Source organism: Solanum dulcamara, chromosome 9 (genome assembly GCF_947179165.1).
Source record: "Solanum dulcamara chromosome 9, daSolDulc1.2, whole genome shotgun sequence".
NCBI classification, from domain to species: Eukaryota; Viridiplantae; Streptophyta; class Magnoliopsida; order Solanales; family Solanaceae; genus Solanum; species Solanum dulcamara.
This window is the reverse complement of record NC_077245.1, coordinates 7,179,981-7,200,198: the sequence shown is the minus strand read 5'-3', so window position 1 is coordinate 7,200,198 and position 20,218 is coordinate 7,179,981. Positions and strand designations below refer to the sequence as shown.

General features: G+C 37.3%; 1 protein-coding gene across 2 annotated transcripts in view; it reads right to left on the bottom strand.

The window, feature by feature from the left end:
- LOC129902341 (protein SABRE) overlaps positions 1 to 20,218 on the bottom strand; it is a 56,790-nt gene that overhangs the window by 13,619 nt on the left and 22,953 nt on the right. Inside the window, exons 8-11 of one of the 2 annotated variants that reach the window (XM_055977559.1) lie at positions 13,940 to 14,194; positions 9,959 to 12,049; positions 5,999 to 7,844; positions 5,259 to 5,359 (exon numbers count right to left, since the gene is read on the bottom strand). In XM_055977559.1, the coding sequence (XP_055833534.1) occupies positions 5,259 to 5,359; positions 5,999 to 7,844; positions 9,959 to 12,049; positions 13,940 to 14,194 (4,293 nt within the window). Of the gene's footprint in view, positions 1 to 5,258; positions 5,360 to 5,998; positions 7,845 to 9,958; positions 12,050 to 13,939; positions 14,212 to 20,218 lie in introns of both variants that reach the window. The other variant, XM_055977560.1, reaches the window with a different exon arrangement.

The following is a 20,218-nucleotide window of genomic DNA, read 5'->3' as shown; positions in this document are numbered from 1 at the left end:
TGCATTTGAAAGTGGCTAATAGGTTACGGAAGGTGGCCCTTAACTTGTTTGGGATGCAATGGGTGATGTTGGGCACAGTGAAGGAGCTTTTGAAAAGTTGGACTCATTAGAGAGAAAAAAGGTCCAAGGACATGGAGAGTGGCCCCCTTAGCAATTATGTGGGTTATTTGGAAAGAGAGAAATATGAGAGTTGTTGAAGGAGTGGAGCAAGTTTTTTGTCTCTAGTTTCCTTTTGGTGTACTTTCGAGGTCCCTATTTGTATAGAGGATTGGACCTCTTTTGTTTAGAATGATATTATGGTGTAGGTTCCTTTTTAAAATATGAGGTTCCCACAATTGTTAACAAAATAATTTACCTCATCAAAAAAAAAAGTGTCCTCATCTGGTGATGCTCACATTTTGGAAAGTTCTCCCCTACTTTTTCTTAATTAGCAGAAGCAGATTATTCAAAAACCTTAGGCATGAAATACATCTCACATATTCCAGTCGAACAAATTTAACTTGACCAAAATTTCATCTAGCTTCATGCTTAAACTTGAATCAGTGAATACAAAAAGTGTATGCATAAGTAAGAGTTGCATCACCAGAAAAATTCCATCCAAAATGTTAGTTGAGATCTACAAGATACATCTACTGCAAGCAGAAAGATGAAAGAGGTGGTCCACGTTAGTCCTGACCCGAAACATGTTTCTGCAGACAAGAGGCCTTGCAGCGGAGTATTCAAATAAGATACATTCATGTTTCTTTTGGCATATTTTGAATTTTTTTGTTTCATCCATGAAATTATATCCAGAAATTTCAAGAGATGGTGCCAAGAGAAGGAAATCAAACATTCAACAAGAGCACCCAGCTAACAATCTCACATGACACAATTTTACAGTGTGCATAAAGTGTACCCCTCACAAGAAAAAGTAGGATACAGAACACACTTTTACCTGTAATTGTAAACTATTAAAGTTTCTCTCCTAGTGTCTCTCATAGTGGCAGGGGCGGATTTACCTTAGGCCAAGGGGTGCCACATGACACTGCTTCGCCGAAGTTTTTATTAAATATGAATACATGATTGGAAGGCAGAAGAAAAATAAAAAGAAGAAAATATAGTAAAGTGACCCCGCTTGACACAAAGAGCACTGCAGCTCATTTGGTCAGGCGCCTCATTTGTCAGTTGGATGTCGTGAGTTCGAAACTCAGTAGCATCTCATCTCTTTCATTTATGTTTTAAAAATTTTCACGCCTACAAAAGGATATGGACACAAGCTGTCCAGGTTCAAACAGTGGACCTCTTAGAAGTTAACAAAATTGTGAACCAACCAGTCCAAAGTAATGATTTCATTTATTTGCGACAAGATAATATTAGACTCCTTAAAGAAAGGATGTTGTTGCTTCCCTAGTTAGTTGTGTGCTATGATTTTTTCTTTCTCGTCAATAAAATCGACTTATGTCGATTTGCGAAATCAAATGAATGATGACTATTTTAGTGATCGTTCGGCGTCTTACATAGAAAAAAATTGGTAAAATTTCTAATGAGATTATTTTGAACAATTTCAAAAATGAAAATTCATCGTGAAGAGTATAGTAATTTATGTGAGTTGTGATTTATTTATATTTCTTTTTTAATTTCTTTTTTTACCAGGTAAATATATTCACATTCATAAACATGGCCAAATTGGTCGTATACAAGGGGTATACCAGAAGGTAATGCATCTACAAAAAGATATGATTATCTACAAACTCCACCCAATCATCGATATAACAAGGCACTCTATGTGTGCACCAAACGAAAATAAGGGAATAGAGACTAGTCTCTCCTCAAATGGGAGAAGCTCAACTCCACTCCTTCAAAAGCTCTTCTATTTCTCTCTCCAGAAACCCACAACGCAAGTGGAACCACAATCCAAGCCCTTCATCTTCTCTCCTTCTCCTCCTGCTTTTCAAGGTGAACATCAACTCTTTCACAGTTTTTGCCATTGCCCAGGGAGTGTCAAACCATTTGAACATATCCCGCCATAACCTCATAGATAGCCCACAATGTAGAAGAAGATGATTCACGCCTTCTCCCCCCCCCCTCCCTTCTTTACACATGTAACACCAACTGAACGCAAACAGCCTTCCGCTTTCTAAGATTTTCCGCTGTCAAAATCACTTCTCTAGCATCTAGCCGAGTGAAAAAGCACACCTTCCTTGGCACCATTGGTATCCATATTGCATTACAAGAGAAAACATATTCCTCCCTAACCAAAAATTTTCAGAGTAGGACTTTGCATAGAACATTATTTCCCGGGTTCCACCACCAAGCATCGGGTTTATCAACCAGATTGACTTGCCAAAGAAGTAAGGCTATCAAACTTTGAAACTCGAACACTTCCCAATCTTGAAATTCTCTTCTAAATCTCAAAGTCCCCAAAAGACCACCTTTGTGTCCCCCTAAATATGTTGTATTGTTGAGTCTCTTTGGCAAGATATTTTGTACAATCTCTGAAATTCATCTTTTAATAATATTTCCCCACACCAGCTATATATCCCCAAAAATTTACTCTACTTCCGTCTCCGACCTTGAATGAGACATTTTCCCAAAAATAATCTCATTCCTTCTTGATATTCCTCCACAGACCACTGAAAGGCAAAGTGATATCTATAGCTCTCCAACCCCCTCCCATATGACGTTGTGTTTTATTTTTTTAATTTTAAAATGTGACAGCGTTATGAATAATCTTGCGTACGTTACTGCATAGTGGTTTCTACTTACTAGGCTCTGAATGACCTTTCGGAGGGGAAGACAACAGTAAAAGCTGTAGAGAGTAGTATTCAAAATCTATTCAATTATTAATAATTGCAAACACATTTTGGTTTTGAAAAGGTTATGAGAACTGCTTTAACAGAAGTTGTCGTACAATGGGAATTGCCCATCAACCTTGGCAAATATGGGAAGCATAAGTCTTACAGAGATCAAGGAAAGTGCTTCGTTAAGGAATAACATTATCCCTCATGTGGTTGTGTACGTATTTTCAAAGTGCCTCCTATTGGCTTAGGTTTCTAATTGGATGCTGAGTTTCTTTTTATGGTCAAACTATGGTGAGCCTGTTTCACAACTACTTCCTCTTTTTATTTTCTATTACTCTAAACTTCTCTCAACTCAGCCCGCGGAGCTATTCTGGGCTTCTCTTTCTCAATTCAGCCTATGAAATTGCCCCAAGCACACTCATTAGCCTGTTGAGATCGTTTGTCTCCCCGGAGTCACTCAATCATATTGAGCCTCCTCCTATCTACTTCACAAGGGAAAGGCCTAAGTCAGAAAAGAAAATCATATCCATGTGTAACCCTAGAACTGAGCTATACATGTAAGACGGTGTTAATGAATATACTTGTCCCTCCTTGGTTGTGTAAGGATTTTGAAGGGATTTATAATGTCCCAGGTTACTCCGCCCATTGCCTTAAGGTTTTGGGTGGAATGCTCAAATTATTTTGCATGCTTAACACTTAACGCCACAACAAGGGACTTATGCAAAGCCTTTCCAACCCCAAGCCATCAAGCACAATCCAGGAGAGAATTCTCAAGGTTGAATTCTTTTCCTTTCTTTGATATTCGAGAACTAATAGCCTACATGATTTTGGCTTTATGTCAATCTTTTTTAAAAAAACTAAAATAAGTAGATAGTACATAAAGAAGACATGGTAAAATTATTCTGAAAACTAGAAAAATGGAAACAGAAGAAGCACTACAGAGATTGTACCAAAACGACCTAACTGAACATTACCAAACTGATCATTAAGGTTTTTTTTGTTTTGTTTTAATAAAACTGTAAGTGTTGATATAAAACTATAATTGTACCGAATAATTAGGTAGGTTTTTAATTTATAAAAATAAAAGACAAAATACTGAACTGAATCGAATTGAATAAATTATATCGTATAAAATGTATTTTATATATTGAGTTCAAAGATAATGAAACATTATTTTTTTTGCCTTGGGATAGATTCAAATATAAATAACTACAACCCCCAAACCTACTATACAATTATTAAAACTAAATTGATTCCTGCAAATTACAGTAGAAGTCACCAAGTTATGTTTTCTCCTCTTTTTTTGCCTTCCTTTTTTTCCTCGAAATACTAGTGATGCTACACCTTACTTCTTCAGATTTTATAGCATTTGAACTGCAAATTCTCAGTTAGCAACTCCGTAGTCGGTCCAATATATTACAATATTTTTTTTGGTAAATAGTGTGTTGGGTGTGCACAACCTGCATTATTGCAACTAGGCCCAATAAATCAAATCTTTTGATTGCATGTATACAAGCTCTTGTAGTCAAAGTTGTACTCAATGAGCATATGGTACTCTTAATCTATAGTTTATGTGTTATAAGGCTTAACATTATTTCACATAACAAATAAGACATTCTAACAACAGTGCAACTCTTACATGACGTTTTAAAGATAAGGGTATCGAAAATTAATCAAGTTGTACTGACATCGAAGACAAACCAAGATAATTAAGACAGTTCGAAAAATTTAATTTTGGTTAAACATAATGGTGTAATCGAAAAAGCGGTATGGTAAAACAACAACAATAACATACCCAGTGTTATCCCTTATGGTATAAAATTCTTAAAATAACCGGCCAAACTGAACCATTGACAACCCCATTGTCACTCATCTAAGCTCATCTCAGACCAACAACATTATACAAAAAAAAAAAGTGAAAAAATACTAATAGTTCTCTACATTTTCTACTGACATATAAATCTCTGACAGGACTAAAAGACTCCCGGAGAACATAAGACCTAAAATAAACGTACCAAGTAGACTAAAACATAATCCCAACTAATTGATCTTGCCTATATGGAGCTTTTTCTTCCATTGTATCCTATTTTTTGCTAGATCTACCGTCTGCATATACTCAAAGAGATTGTAGGTCATTTGAGACAACTTTCCTCCATGTGATTTTAGGTTTTAGAATGAAGGACAAAAATCGTTAGAAGCTAACAACGTGGTAAAGATGTCATTGAGTAGGAACAAATAACTAATAAGTGTGGCTTTTACCCAGTCTCATGAATGGTTAAACACCTCAATGCAGATCTTCCTTCAAAGGGAAATACTATAAGCAAGCATAAGGATCAGAGGATTTCAATCAAAAAGGAAAAAGAAACAAATGCCGATGACTCAAGAGTAAATAAGAACACAGTAAACTAGGAATCTATGACCCATAACCAATCCAATTAGTTAACACAGCTTTGAAGTATTAGCAGATAATCAACTTACATTAGCATCTTCTGAGTGAAGATTGAATTGTGGTTCAATGACATTGACCATGAAATGGCGAGTGCCCTCCCCCTCATTGTCTTCAATGTCGGCAAGCTTCGCTGGTAATAGATAAAAAGAAAAAGGCTAATTTCAACAATTAACATCTTGCAGTGAGAAGGACAACAAAGATTATGACCCATATCTCAAATATCATACAAACATTTCTATCGTGCAAATGCAGCCATATCAAGCTGCAACAATTAATCAATTGTCAAAAAAAAAGGCTAATCCAGAAGGTAGATTGGATGTGCCAAATATTGGTTTCCACAGCTTAGGCAGTAAAATATTAGATCATAAATTAAAACTACTACTCCCTCCAGTCCATATTAATTGGTGTTTTTACCTTTACATTTAGGTTCAAAATAAGTGGTGTTTCACATAATCAAGAAGGTACCAATTGTTTTCTTCCAAATGTACCCCTATTTAGATAAGTAGGGTTTATGTTAACCAAGGGACTATATTAAATAGGTAAAGTTGGTAAAAACAATCTTTTCTAGGAGTGAGTATCTTAAGGGGTATGCCCAAGCTAAAAGCACCACTTAATGTGGACTGGAGAGAGTAATGTATAATAACTAACAACTATACAAGAGAATACAACCAGTTTAGAACTGTATTAAGTTTCACTAATTCTCAAAGAAGAATACATACATCTAATGCTCTAAGTCAAGATACCGAGTTAAGGTCCAGTTAGAGCTTACCAAAGGAACTAGATGGAAGAGTTTCTACTTTAACTTCACTTGATGGAGGTGATTCTACTTGAGCTTTTGATGGCTTGACATGTTGTGGAGAAGAGGAAGTTGCACCATGACTGACTGGAGACTTCTGGTTATCATCTTGAGGTAATTCAGTTCTATCAATTACCTCACTATCCTCCAGCAACTTTCTTTGGGCATATTGCCTTGAAGGAGATGGTTTTGGAGATTCAAAAGCTTTAGATATTCCACCTACCCAAGACCAAACTGCATCCCTATTCTCAAGTGTCCACAAAAGCTTAAGACCATAGACAAAGATTCGCTGACAATTATCAGCGATCACGACATTATACCCATCATCATCACTTGGGTCAGATCTTGTATGGTCATCACTTTCACTCCCATTTTCAAACTCAGATCTCACATATGTCATCTCGAGATTTCTCCGACCAGCTTCTTGCCACGCCAACAACCTATCTGGGTCAGCTTTTGGGGCTTGCCTTCTGATTGTAAAGTAATCAGATGATAAAAGAAAGCCATCATCACGCTGTCTCTCCATGCTGCTGTCATTAGAAGACCTTTCTGTTGATGCAGATAGTGATGTTTTCCTAGTCATTTTAACTACTTTTGCAACACTGCTATTATCATCTCTATTTATAAATGCCTTGGGCATGTGGAGGTCAAGACCCTGGTATACAAGATCAAGAGTATCACGTTTGCTCTCAAATGTGTATTTTTGCTTCCCCCTGCCATAATAAAGTTCATATTTTAATTTATTCATAGAAAATGTCAGCCCCTTAGCTGGGTCGTCATCGTCTAAAGGCATATGCTTTATGCATGCTGGTGTTGCATCAACTCTGAACATAAATTCTGTCATCACCTTATCTAATGACAGATTGCCAGATCTATTAACTCTTGGAATTCCAAAACGTGGCCACCTCGAAAAAGACCGCAATTTGTGAGGCGGATAATAATTTAAGCTCCAGAATTTCAGTACCCATGCCAAATCATGAGGACCGAGTTTCAGTGTTGGGAAAACTGACAAGCTGTCAGGCTTCATTGCACCACAGCCAGCTGCATCCAAGACACCCTGATCACCCACAGAACATAAGTTTGACTGATTATCATGAATAGGAAGAGATGGCCTAAGCAACAGATTCCACCTTAGTGACAGAGAAGTTGATCTAAACGGGTCATAAACTTTTTCACGGGGCACTCCTTCACTGGGAAATGCAAATAAATAATGGTTTAGAGGGTTTCCAGAATCACATTCCCACTCCATTATCACTTCAAGACTAAAGGCCGGGGCCTCTATGAAAGTAGAGGAAAAACCAGATGGACACTTTATATTGGAGTTCTTCAACAAGCTCTCTAAGCTGCTCAGTTGAATCTTGAAGTCCTTCGCAAAACAATAAACACGACCATCTGACTGCTGGAGTTCCATATATGCAGATCTTATCTGAAGCTTGTCAGACTTTTCATAAGGATCAGTACTGGCAAGAATATTCCATTGGGACTCAGAAAAATATAAGGAGGTGTTTCCATGAATGTAGTTTCTCATTTCATCCCACCATGGCAAGCTCTTTTCCTTTTTCAGTGGAGGAGGATCTGGATTTGGGTTTCTGATGCTCAAATTGGCCCTACGCAGGGCCACTGTGAAAGCATAGCTAATATCAGCAAGAGCTGGTTCAAAACCCACTCCGTAGGAAATTTCTGCTTTCTGAAAATGTAAGGGCAAATCAGAGTATGTTTTCATTGGTGGAGTTGTCCCACTAGCAGAACGAAGCAAACGGACCTTCCTCCATCTCCCAATGTATACGTTTTGGTGGATTTGGGGCTGAAAACAAGTTGCCTGCACCCGACAGATATAAAAAGGTTAAGTTGTGTCGATAAGTCTATTGTTGAAATTTAAAGCATTTAAAACAAACTTAGATTGCTCCTCAAGAGTCAAATACAGTAGAATGAGGAATATAATATATATAGTGGTTTAACACAATATACAACACAAAGGAGCAAAGTTAAACATAGATATTCAAATTGGTAATGCTATCTCAATTGGAGGCTTACCACATTGACATTTTTCCAATGCTAACTTTCAGAATGTAGCACTTCAGTGATTAATGATTACATGTGGGAAAAACTTGATTGGTCCCTCCAGTACAGAGTCTAGGTAGGAATATAAAAAGATTACATATGTTTAAGTTTTGTGAACTACTGATTCTAAAAAAGATTGTACAAAATTACAACAGCCAAATCGAACCGATCAAATCAAACCTACTCAGTCTAGATCCACTCAAACTAATCTCCACACTTCCACTCAAGCTGGTGTATTCATGTTGTTAGAATAGGAATAGGAAGAAGAAGAATATATACAATCCTACTTAGAATAGGAATAGGAATAGTATATAGAATCCTACTTGGAAAAGGATTGTAATATAGTGTCCTGGTTGGAAAAGTAGTCTAATGGTATCAATGCAGACTTAACTAAAGATAGGGCACAATGGAAGAAAAAGATTAATTTAGGAAATAGCTACTAGTTGAGGATAGATTTTAGACTTGTTAGAGAGCTCTAATTTTATTATTGTCATTACTATTATTATTATATTATTGTTATTATATATATTTAACTTATTTTTCACTTTTATTTTATTTAGTATGATGATGATAATGAAATGAGCTTAAATGAAAGTAAGATTCATATAGTCGACCCCAACTGTTTGGAACTAAGACATAGTTGTTGCTGTATAAAAATATAACATAAAGTGGCATTAATATGACAGCATCCATATTCAGGGAAGTACAGGTAAGACCACAAGATCAGTTTTATTTCAGATAGCATGTTTTCACAGTATTAACATTGAAAAAGGCAACTGATTTGCATGAATTTTCTGGCAAACTTTATGCATCTATCAGAATAATCATTTCAAGGCAGTCTTTACTATTGCCTGCAAAAGAAAGTAATAACACTAAATTTTACTAAGTCACGCCAATATGGTGTTGAATATACAAAAGAAATTATTACCAGTATGTACAGATTTCCCAAAATTCTGAAAGTTCAAATATGAAAAAGAGCAAGGAAAATCAACACAAGCCCTACAATATGTAACTAGCTTCAAAGTTCGAACTAAAAAAAATTTTAAAAAAAGGAACTGTTTGAATTGATCCACATCAAAGCAATGGTAATATATTCATGGGTCTTGTTAAAATATATTAGATGGTGTTAAAGTACAAGAAAATATTATAGATATGCTTCAGACTTGCCAAAAGTCTGAAAGTTTAAATATGCAAGGGAGCAAAGAAAATCTACACAAGCCCAAAATATGTAACTAGATTTCAAGGCTTGGATAAAATTAAAATTAAAACAGAACCGTTTTTAGTAATGGTAATAGATTATTTTTTTAATAAGTAGCAATCAGAGGCCGATTCAGAATTTTGAATCTCTGGGTGCCACGATTCTTTGAATAGAAATATATGAATAGTATATATGGCAAAAACTCTAGCGTAGAGCAAGATAATACTTAATATTTATTAGCAAATTTGCAGACTTGCAGGATTTGAACTTGCATCCCTACGGTGGTAAACCTGAGCTTTAACCACTGACACCACAGGGCTCATTATTTTTAAGGGTGTCACGTTTAATATTTATACTTTCTTTATAAATATATATACAAATATACATATATATAGATTTTCAACCGAGACCGGGGGTGGCGTGGCACCCCCTCTGAGCTTATGTAAATCCACCCTTGGGAACAATGGTAATAGATTCAATAGTTGTATTGAACATATTCGATGGTTTGCCTTTTTTTTGTGATGAGCGTCAATTTGGTTGTCACATCTTTCAGACAAAAATGATATGTATATGTTACACAAAAATGCAAATAGTTCTTGTGAACAAGTTTTCATCAAAATGTTTGTTTGACAGATTGAAGATGAAAAAAAAAAGGAAAAGAACAATGATCAAACCTGCTGAGCCAGTATAACACGTCCTTCACATCTTCCTGAAGTTGCAGCAAGAAGTGGATACGTGTAATTTCTTATCCGAACAACAAGGGAACCCGTATACAAATTGATATTACTACCATATAATCGGGAAAATGGGATGCTATGTGCACGACATACTGGATCAAGCTTTTGCAGAATCTCTATCATACCAGAATCACCTCCTTCAATTCTTGTCAAACTTACATCCAACTCTGTAGCAGAAACTGAAAACAAAGAACTCCTTGCAGTGCTAGGCTTGAAACCCCCTTCAAACCCTTCACTACAAGCCCCTGATCCTTGTGATTGCACAAGATTTTGGCATGCCTGGTAATACGACCTGAATGACTGCTTATAGATCTCCTCTTGCAGTTTCTGAACGGCTGAAGTGTCCTCCACATCAATCTCTTCTCCATTGAAATGGACTTTACCATCTTCAAGAGAATCCTTTCTTTTTGCAACACCACGAGATTTTCCACCTTTTGAAATAAGCTCATCAATGAAGTTTAATCTGACAGCTACTTCACAAGCCTCCTTCTTCAACAGCTGATAATGTTCGTCAAGCCATCCCTGTATAGGTTGTTCTTCAATATCAGCAGTGAGTTTCTTTATGCAAAATCTAACTCGTCCAATTTTTGATGAGCTGGTCTCTTTAGCTTTTGATTTCTCTTCCTTATTGGGAAACAAAAGTTTGGTTTTTGCAGCAGTAACAAGCTTTAAAGCTCGAAGCATTTCCTCAACAGAATCATCGATGGCCCGCAATTCCAACCTGTATGGCATGCATATGTGGACATCAAGGGCTTGAATAACCCAATCCCATGTTGTGCCTATCTCGTGTTTTGAAGTTGGTGCACTTCTAGAAGCATTTGGAATGCGAGAGACTTGCATTCTGCTACTTCTAAATATTCTTGCATTATTAAAGTTGAGCATCAACCCTTCAAGAAGCACACCAATCCGAGCATTTTCAGAAAAGATTGACTGTACCTGGACAGTCATCTCAACACCATCTCCAACTTCTGCAGATATATTAAGCATTTCCACATCAATAGCAAAGATGGATTCTCTTTTCTTGCGTTTCTCCAGTGGTACTGACTCCATCGAAATCTCATTTCCCGGCCCATTTACTTTAAGGTCACCTTTAGAAAGTTCCTGAAGCTTCTGATTGTGCAGAAGTAATTTTAAGTGCAGCCCAAGTTCAACCAAAGCTATATGCACATCAGGCTCCCATCTGACTGATATATCAGTGGCACTAAAGAGTGAGCACACTGCAATCTCTTTAAGACCACCAGATCGCCTCACAAACTTTGCATTCTGCATGTCAAGCAATGTAACTCTTGCTCCAGGGAGTTCACTGTCTTCCAAATGCTCTTGATAGATTGATCTCGCTCTTTCAAGCTCCATTTGAGTAGATTGTTTCTCCTTGTTCATGGATAGATTTAGGTGGAAAATATCAAGGGACAGAGAATACTTGAGTTTTTTAAGTTCAACTGGAGTTGTAGGTGTAATAGTTGCAGTGCGGGGTGTACCATCAGCTGAAACACTAACTACAATTCGACCTCCCTGAGATCCATAATTGGCACGTTTGGGATCAGGAACAACAGAATTTTCCAAACCCACTTCTCCACAAACATTTAAAGAGCATTTTTCTAGATTGAATTTGATGAGTTGAATCCCTTTCCCTGATGGCTTGGATGATTTTGTCACCCGGTTGTGTGGTTTCTTACCAGAACCAGAAAGACTCTTCAGTAAGTGCTTGAAAGACAAAGACGTAGCCATCAGAGAACCAATGCGCCTGAAGGTTAAGTGAACACCCATCCCGGTAACATCAACAGAGAGAACTGTTTCATACTTTAGACCATCTTCAGGTGAATCCATATCTTTCTTGCCCCAGTCAACACTGATTTTGGCTATATAAATAAGTGAACCCATGTTTGTTTCAACCCCAAAGAGACTCTCCTTTAAGCATTCTCGATACTCATCTGACATGTTTAGATTAAATTCACCAACCTCCATGTGCACCACTGTGCCTGTACTTGATATATTATTGGCAAAGACATGTGATGACTGTGAACAACCCTGCAATGTGAAAAGGAAAAAGAAATTCATTGTAAAAAGGGAAGAATGAAATTTAAGAGTAACATGCCCTCGATTACATAGAAAAGGCCCCAAAAAAAGTAAACTCAAGCAAATCTCAGCAGTTCCCTCGTAAGTTGAGAAGACATAAGTTGTTGGATAGAGTTCAAAGACAATTTGTTTTACATAATGGTGAAGTCAAAAACATGAACTTACCCCACACCTATCAGAGGCAATATACTGTTACAGATATCCTACACTGCTCTCAAGCTAACTATCCAAATAGCCAAATTAGAAAGCACATGAAAAGATTTCTCTTTCTTTAGTTAAATCAGACCATTTTATGTTCTCTATGCTAAGACACAAAAGACGACAGCTTTAGATAATAGAGAAACAAAAAAAAACTCAGCCCACACAGCAACAACATACCCAGTGAAATCCCACAAGTGGGGTCTGGGGAGGATAGAACGTACGCAGACCTTACCACTACCTCGTGTAGATAGAGAGGTTGTTTCTGAAAGACCCTAGGCTCAAGTGCAGCAAATCCAGGTACAAAAAGAAGGAGACGGTGAAGAAAATATAGCAGGTAGCAAGGAAACAGTGCAAAGTCTACAAGAAGAGAACAAAAACAATAAAGTAGTGTGATAATCGAAACACAATAAACAACATACTAGGATAGATTATTAAAAACAATACTAAACAATGATAAATACCAAAAACAATTGCTTAATACTACAACTAGTACAATGGCAAACACCAAACACCCTAAGCAAGCATATTACACTACCTACCAACCTTCTACCCTAACACATGTCCTCCAAACCTTCCTATCTAAGGTCATTTCCCTGATAACTTGAAGTTGCGTCATATCATGTCATATCACCTCTCCCTGAATACTTCTTCGGCCTACCTTTGCCTCTCTTCGTACCCTCTATAACCAATGTCTCTCAGAGTGCTCCAAGTAATCTAGCACAATGTCTTTGTCCCCTTCTCCGTTCAATAGTTTGTGAAAATACGCTTGCTATCTTTGCTTAATGAGGGTCTCCTTCGTCAACACCTTTGCCTTTGTCGTCTTGGATATAGTTCACTTGATCCAAGTCTTGGGACTTCCTCTCTATCGCCTTCATTAGCATGTACAGCTTCTTATCTCCACCCTTGTCCTCTAGTTCAATATACAATCCTTCAAAAGTTGTCGTCTTAGCTGTTGTAACTGCTAGTTTAGCCTCCATCCTTGCCGCCTTATAACTTTCCCTATTTGCCCACTTCTCATCCTCGTCCGTGCAGTCCACCCACTTCGTATACGCAACCTTCTTTGCTTCTACTTTGCCTCGAACTTCTCTATTCCACCACCAATCCCCTCGACGTTCACTAAAGTTACCCTTCGACACCCTAGCACCTCTCTAGCTGCTTCCCGAATGCAACTAGTTGTCTTATCCCACATGTTTTCCGCATACCCACTACTCCACACGAGAGAGGAAAGGTGTCAAGCCACCCCATTTAGTCCTATGCCGGACATATACACTCTTCTTTCTCCTCCCTCGCTTAATCTCCAAGTCCATCACCAAAAGCTTATGTTGAGTAGTAAGATTTTCACTTGGGATAACCTTACAATCTTTACAAAGGCCTCTATCACCTTTCCTCAAACTCAGCCCACACATTCGGCATAATGTACTACTAAGATTACCTAGCATTTCTCTCAGGCTAAAAGGAAACAAGTATAAAACATAGATGACAAGCAGAAAATTTAAATTAGAACTCTGAAAACTTTGTTGTTTTCCTGTGTACACAAAGATACAGATGGTTTTTTAAAAAGAAAAGAGAAGTAGTCGGGAACCAAAAAAAAAAGCATTTAACAAGGGTAAAAGATGTGGATATGATGTAAAAGGGTCTTACATGATAGAGTGGAGAGCCATTCAAATCATAGAGCACTATAGTCATTTCTGGGGCTGAAATAGTGGAGGTCCACATGAATGCTTTATGATCAGATGAGTGAAATCTTTCAGAAGTAGTAGTACTTTCTCCTCGAAGAACCATTTTCTTTTTTCTCAAAGCATGGAGGCGCATCCACGGATGTAATCTAGTCATCACCATGTTGCACTGAGTACCTCCAAGCTTGACATCAACTTCTGATCTGATGGGTGAAGCAGGCTGTAAAGTAAAGCATCCTAAACAATTAAATAGATAAAGGAAAAGGTAAACATACAACTTGAAGAAAAAAATTAACGCCATCGAGAAAGCATCAAAGATGATACAGTATCAAATGAGAACATGCTATGTATAGAACCAGTTCAAATAGTGGTCTGCAAAACAAATAGATTTAGTCACATGTAAATAGATACAAGGCTAAAACGTGTTGGGAGTCCTTTGGGACACGAGGTTTAGGAGGAACTTTCAACAGTGAGAGGTGGCAGAATTCTGAAGCCAGACTGAATTAATTCACAAACAAGGCAAGCATGATGAATGGAGGAAGGCAAGGAATAACGGTGTGTTGCCTGTTAATAAAGACTGACTGAATTAACTCACAAACAACCCGGGCATGATGAATGGAGGAAGGCAAGGAATAATGGTGTGTTGTTTGTTAATAAAGCCTCACTGAATTGTCGATAGAACTCTCACTAGAGTAGAATGCTGGACATCAAAATTCCTATATTATGGTGGTAGACTCCAATTGATCAAAGAAGAATTAACCTAAATAGCGCACATCAAACCATTAAAACTAAACATAGCCGACAAAAGTGTATAACCAGAGTATAAACTATGTATATTGGCAAGGAAAAGTATAGATGAAATCCGGTCGGTTATATGTGTAAAGACCCTTGATCAAAAGTGTATTGTTTGAAATTCAGATGTATTGGGTCCAAGTCTGCTTATTGCCTAAGAAGATATTGTCCTTGATTACCAGTGTTTGTCAAACTTCCTGTGGACTGGTAGTACCGAGTACTCTATGTCAACCTACGTCCACTGGTGAACTATATCTACTGAAATTTTTCCTAGTGGAACAAAGCTGCAATTTGTAAGCTTCTACGGGCTGTGCCTAAGAAAAAAGAGGCACTACGAGTGAAATGGATCCATCACTTTTGTATAAAAGGAAGAGGCCTAGCTGATATTAGCTCCCCTAAACAAGCTAGCTGGTTGGTAGGAAAAGTCTTTGATGCTAGAGGATGGCTAAATGATAATGAAGATATAACCAAATTCTGGGACAGATTCACTTTCTGGGTAAATTCAGTATTAAGAGAATTATAATTCTCTTCTTCCTCAATATCCAAAGGCTCCATGGAAGAGATTGATCTTGAATAAAGGCTTTTTACCTAGGTATTACTTTGTGTTGTGGCTGGCATTACACAACAGGTTATCAACTGTTTATAAACTCAGTAGATGGGGTATTCAGGTAGCCTCAGAGTGCATCCTTTGTCAATCAGATACAGTGGAATCTCATTCACATTTGTTCTTCAACTGCTCCTGTTCTAGACACTTGTGGCAGACACTACTTACTTGGATGAGCATAAATAGACAGCTTACTGACTGGGACTCTGAGGTACATTGGCTATCTTCTCTACGAAGCGCAAGAGCTACGACTATGATCCTGGGATACATTTTGGCTGCTGTAGTATACCATTATTGGATTGAAAGAAACAGCCGCGGATTTACCCAGGTGGCTAAGGGTAGCACTGTTAGAGTCAAAGAGATCGTTTTGCAATTACATATTGTGGGGCAGCGACATACCAAATGGAGGAGTATACTAGAGAAACTCAACAATTTTCCCTGTTAGTCATTCTACAAAGCCTGATGTAAAATGACTCAGATCCTTCCTAGAAGGTGCTGAGTTCATTAAGTAGTCCTAGGATAGTAGTCTCTTTGATTACAGTTTTTCTTCTTTGGTTATTTTTGTGAGAACTAACTCTAGAGTCCAATGAGTTAGTCGTGTAAATTGCTATACTTAGTTAAATAAAATTTTCAGTTTAACCAACAAAAAGCCTGACTGAATTAATTCACAAGCAAAGCAGGCACAATGAATGGAGGAAGGAAGGAAAAACGGTGTGTTGTTTGTTAAGTCATTTTTTTAATAGGCAACAACTTGTATGGGATAGTTACAGTTTTATAGAGAGCAAAAGAAAGGGGGAAAACTATCAACAAGATTATGAACAATCTGAGAATTCAAATGCTTCCTATCAGTTCTAACAGATCTCCTACATTCCCCCAAAAAGTTTGTTTACCCCAAAAATAGGAAAGACAGACAGTTCATCTTGATCTTCTGTAAGGGACTGCATTTGTCTTCAAACTGTCTAGGGTTTCTTTCCTTCCTGATTGCCCACTAAATGCAAGCTGGAATGGCTTCCCACCAGTTTTCATCTCCCATTCTTCTGCCAATTCCCTTCCAGCTATTAAGAAGATCCAAAGTATTTTTTGGCATGACCCAATCACTACTAGAATACAAAAGAACATGTGCTACAGATTTGTGGTTGTCTTGCGGTGGATGAAAAGATGGCCAATATTCTCCCCATCATTACCACAGAGAAGGCATCTTGAGCAAAGCTGAAGACCTCTTCTTTATAAGTTTTCTTGTGTTAAGCATGCTCTCTTAACTACCAACCAGCAAAACAGGAAACCTTCAGGGGAATTTTGGTTTTCCAAATGAGTTTCCAGGGCCAAAGAACTGTGAGAGAGGTTCTGTGATTGAGATTCCAGTATGCTTTTGACAGTGAAAATGCTCTTGCTGCTTAAAGTTCATTTACGCTTGTCTGAAGATTCTGAGCCCCAGTGAAGGTGTTAAGAATCTGAAGTAGAGATGAAACTGTCAATTTTCCAATCATTGAGTGCTCTCCTGAAAATTAAATTTCAGCCTTGTTGGGACCAGACTTGGTAGACAGCTGCCTCGTTTTGGGAACTAACGGAGTAAAGATCAGGGAAAAGGCGTATAAGTTTGCTCTGTCCATTCTCATGATCCTCCCAAAAGGAGGCCTTTTGCACCATTGCCCACCACTATGTTGGTGTGATTATTAAAATTTGGCTAGAGATTTCTGATAGTTCTCCAAACACTGCAACCATATGGGTTGTTGGTTTCCTTGGAAACCCAGTGGTTCAAATTATCATATCCCTGGCTAATACATCTTCTCCATAAGGCTATAACTTCAGAACAGACTCTCCAAAGCCATTTTTGAAGCAGACTTTAATTCTGAAACTTGAGATTCTTGATGCCCAAATCACTGTTTTTTGCTGAGAGTTGGGTTGTCCCATTTGACCAGGTTGAAACCTTTCTTCTCTTTGTTGCCATGCCATAGGAAGTCTCTTCCATAGGAAGCAGGTGAGGACGTAGATCATATTTTAATACATTGCAAAATAGCCACAAGTTTATGATGGGATATTTGTAGATGGTTTGGCATTACTTGGCAAATGCCTAGATCAGAGAAGGAGTTGATGTTTAGCTAGAAGAGTGGAACTAGAAGAAGGAGGCAAAAAGCTTGGAATGTTACCCCTCTTGCTTCAATGTGAGTCATTTGGAAGGAGAGAAATCAGAGAGCTTTTGAAGGGGTGAAGTTGAGCTTTGCTCAATTTGAGTAGTAGTCTCTGATCCCTTATTTTCTTTTGGTGCACCCATGTAGTTCCTGTTTGTATAGAGGATTCTTTTGGAGAGAATCATATTTTGTAGATTTCTTATTTTTTGGTATATCTCTTGCCTATGGCCAAGTTGGCCTTGTTAATATCAATGAAATCTTTTACTTGATCCAAAAAAAAAAAATCAATCATGTCTTCCACATTTGAGGGGATAGGGAATAAGGACATCATGTAAGTGAGGAGGGCATCCAAGACCGAGTAAATCAGGGTCAGTCTCTCACCCAAGTATAAGTATTGGGCTTTCCATCTAGCCAGCTTCTTATCACATCTTTCCATCACCTCATTCCGGATACACATGATTTACTTTTGGTACCAAGAGGCATACCCAGGTATTTAGTGGGCAAAAGGCCCTGTTGGCAACCCTTCCAACTAGAATATGCAGATCGATGACTTACTCCAGTGACATGAAGGCTTGAGAGAGCTTCAAAAATAGTGAGGATAGCTCTTGGATGTCTGATCTGCCCCACCTCGGCATCACAGAAGAATAAAGAGCCATCAGCATATAGCAGCTGTGTGAACTTCATGTTGATATTTGTATAGCAAGTGATAGCAAAACCTTTGATCCATCTGTTTGTGTTAGCAACTTTTGATCATATGATTTAGGCCCTTCATAGCAAGGACAAAAAGGAACGGTGACAAAGTCACCCTATCTCAGGCCTCTATGTGAAGGAAAGAAACCTTCCGGACTTCCATTTACCAAAATAGAAAACTTTTAACACTTCAGATACAGAAATGTATCCTGTTAATCCATTTATCTCCAAATCCCATATCTTTGAGAATCTTCAAAAAGAAATCCCAAGTTACATGATCAAAAGCCTTTTCGATGTCAAGTTCGCAAAGGATCCCAGGTCTTTCTTGTTTAGCTCTACAGTTAAGGGGTCGTTTGGTATAAAGGATAAGGAGAGTTAATCCCGGGAAAAAATTTGAGTAAACTTTAATCCTTTGTTTGGTTACAAAGTTTGGGATAACTTATCCCAGGATTAATAATTAGTACTGGGATAAGTTATTCCAACCTTTGGATGGAATAGTAATCCAGAGATAAGGGATAAAATGGGTAAAATAACAAAGATATCCTTTAAACCCTTTTTATACATCACTTTTCACATTCATGTATATTCACATTATTTTTAATACCATGTATAATAGCATTCACAACCTTCACTACTCCTTATTTTTATGATAATTCATCCTATTTTTCTATGAAAAAACTATACTATATAAATATAATTTTTATTTATGAATTTATTTGACTAATTTTTATGTTTATTTATATTCTGAAGGGGAGCCTTGGAGTAACTGGTAAAGTTGCTGCCATGTGACCAGGAGGTCACGGGTTCAAGCCTTGGAAACAGCCTCTGGCAGAAATGCAAGGTAAGGCTGCGTACAACAGACCCTTGTGGTCGGGCCCTTCCCCGGACCCTGCGCATAGCGGGAGCTTAAGTGCACCGGACTGCCCTTTATTTATATTTTGATTTCTCTTTAATTATTATTCTTTTAGTCACTTGAAACCTTGTATTTTATATATATCAATTAAAATGAAGATAACTTTAATATTTTACAATTTAAGAGTGATATGTGCTTAAATGAAGTGATATAAATAATAAATCCTCTTTTACTTTAACAAACTTAAGATGAAAGTTCTATTTTTAAGCTAAATACGATGAAAGTTTTATTTTTAAATACATACGGTATCATCATTGGAATGCACACACAAAAATATTTAAGCTAAATAAGATGAAAGTTTTATTTTTAAGAATGAATAACTAAAGCTTGCAAAGAAAATATAAAAAATGAAATAAAGTGAAGGATATTTTTGTAAACAAATAATTTGTTCTTAAAATTTATGCAATGCATATTATTTTGAATATAACAAACCACATAATCAATAAGAAATAATTTCAGTATAACTTATCCCATCATAACTCATATTCAAACCAAACGACCCCTAAGAATGTTGCATCCATGATCTCTCCCACCAAAATGGAAGAGATTTTGAAAGAGTAAAAAATGATTTCGCACATTTGAGAAATAGCATCGTATCATTTATTTTCTTTGGGTGCACCCGTGAAGTAAATATGTGTATACGATTGGGTGTTGGTCAAGAAAATCGTTGATAGACATCTTACATGTAATTTCTTTATTTCTTTATTTTTTCAGTTATAACTGGCATTTTTATTCATCTTCTAAACAGCATTAATCAAAAAAAATCATCTTCTAAACAGTACATTTTGAGCTGAGGGAGTTTACAAAAAGTTACTCTACTCCCTTGTCCATTTATGATATAGATAAACAATCCCAGATTAAAGAGATGAAGTAAATGCACTAAAAAGCCATGGATACCAGAGTCATACATCTATGAACTACTAGGTAAAGAGGCTGTACATGTAATTTAGGCAATAGGCATTGAGCAAGTAATAAAGACAAGAAAAGGCATATACAGTAACCATATGATTGGGTGTCGCTCAAGAAACCCACTGATAGACACTAACCCTTACATGTAATTTAAGGCATTGAGCAAGTAATAAAGACAAGAAAAGGCATATACAGTAACCAGACCCC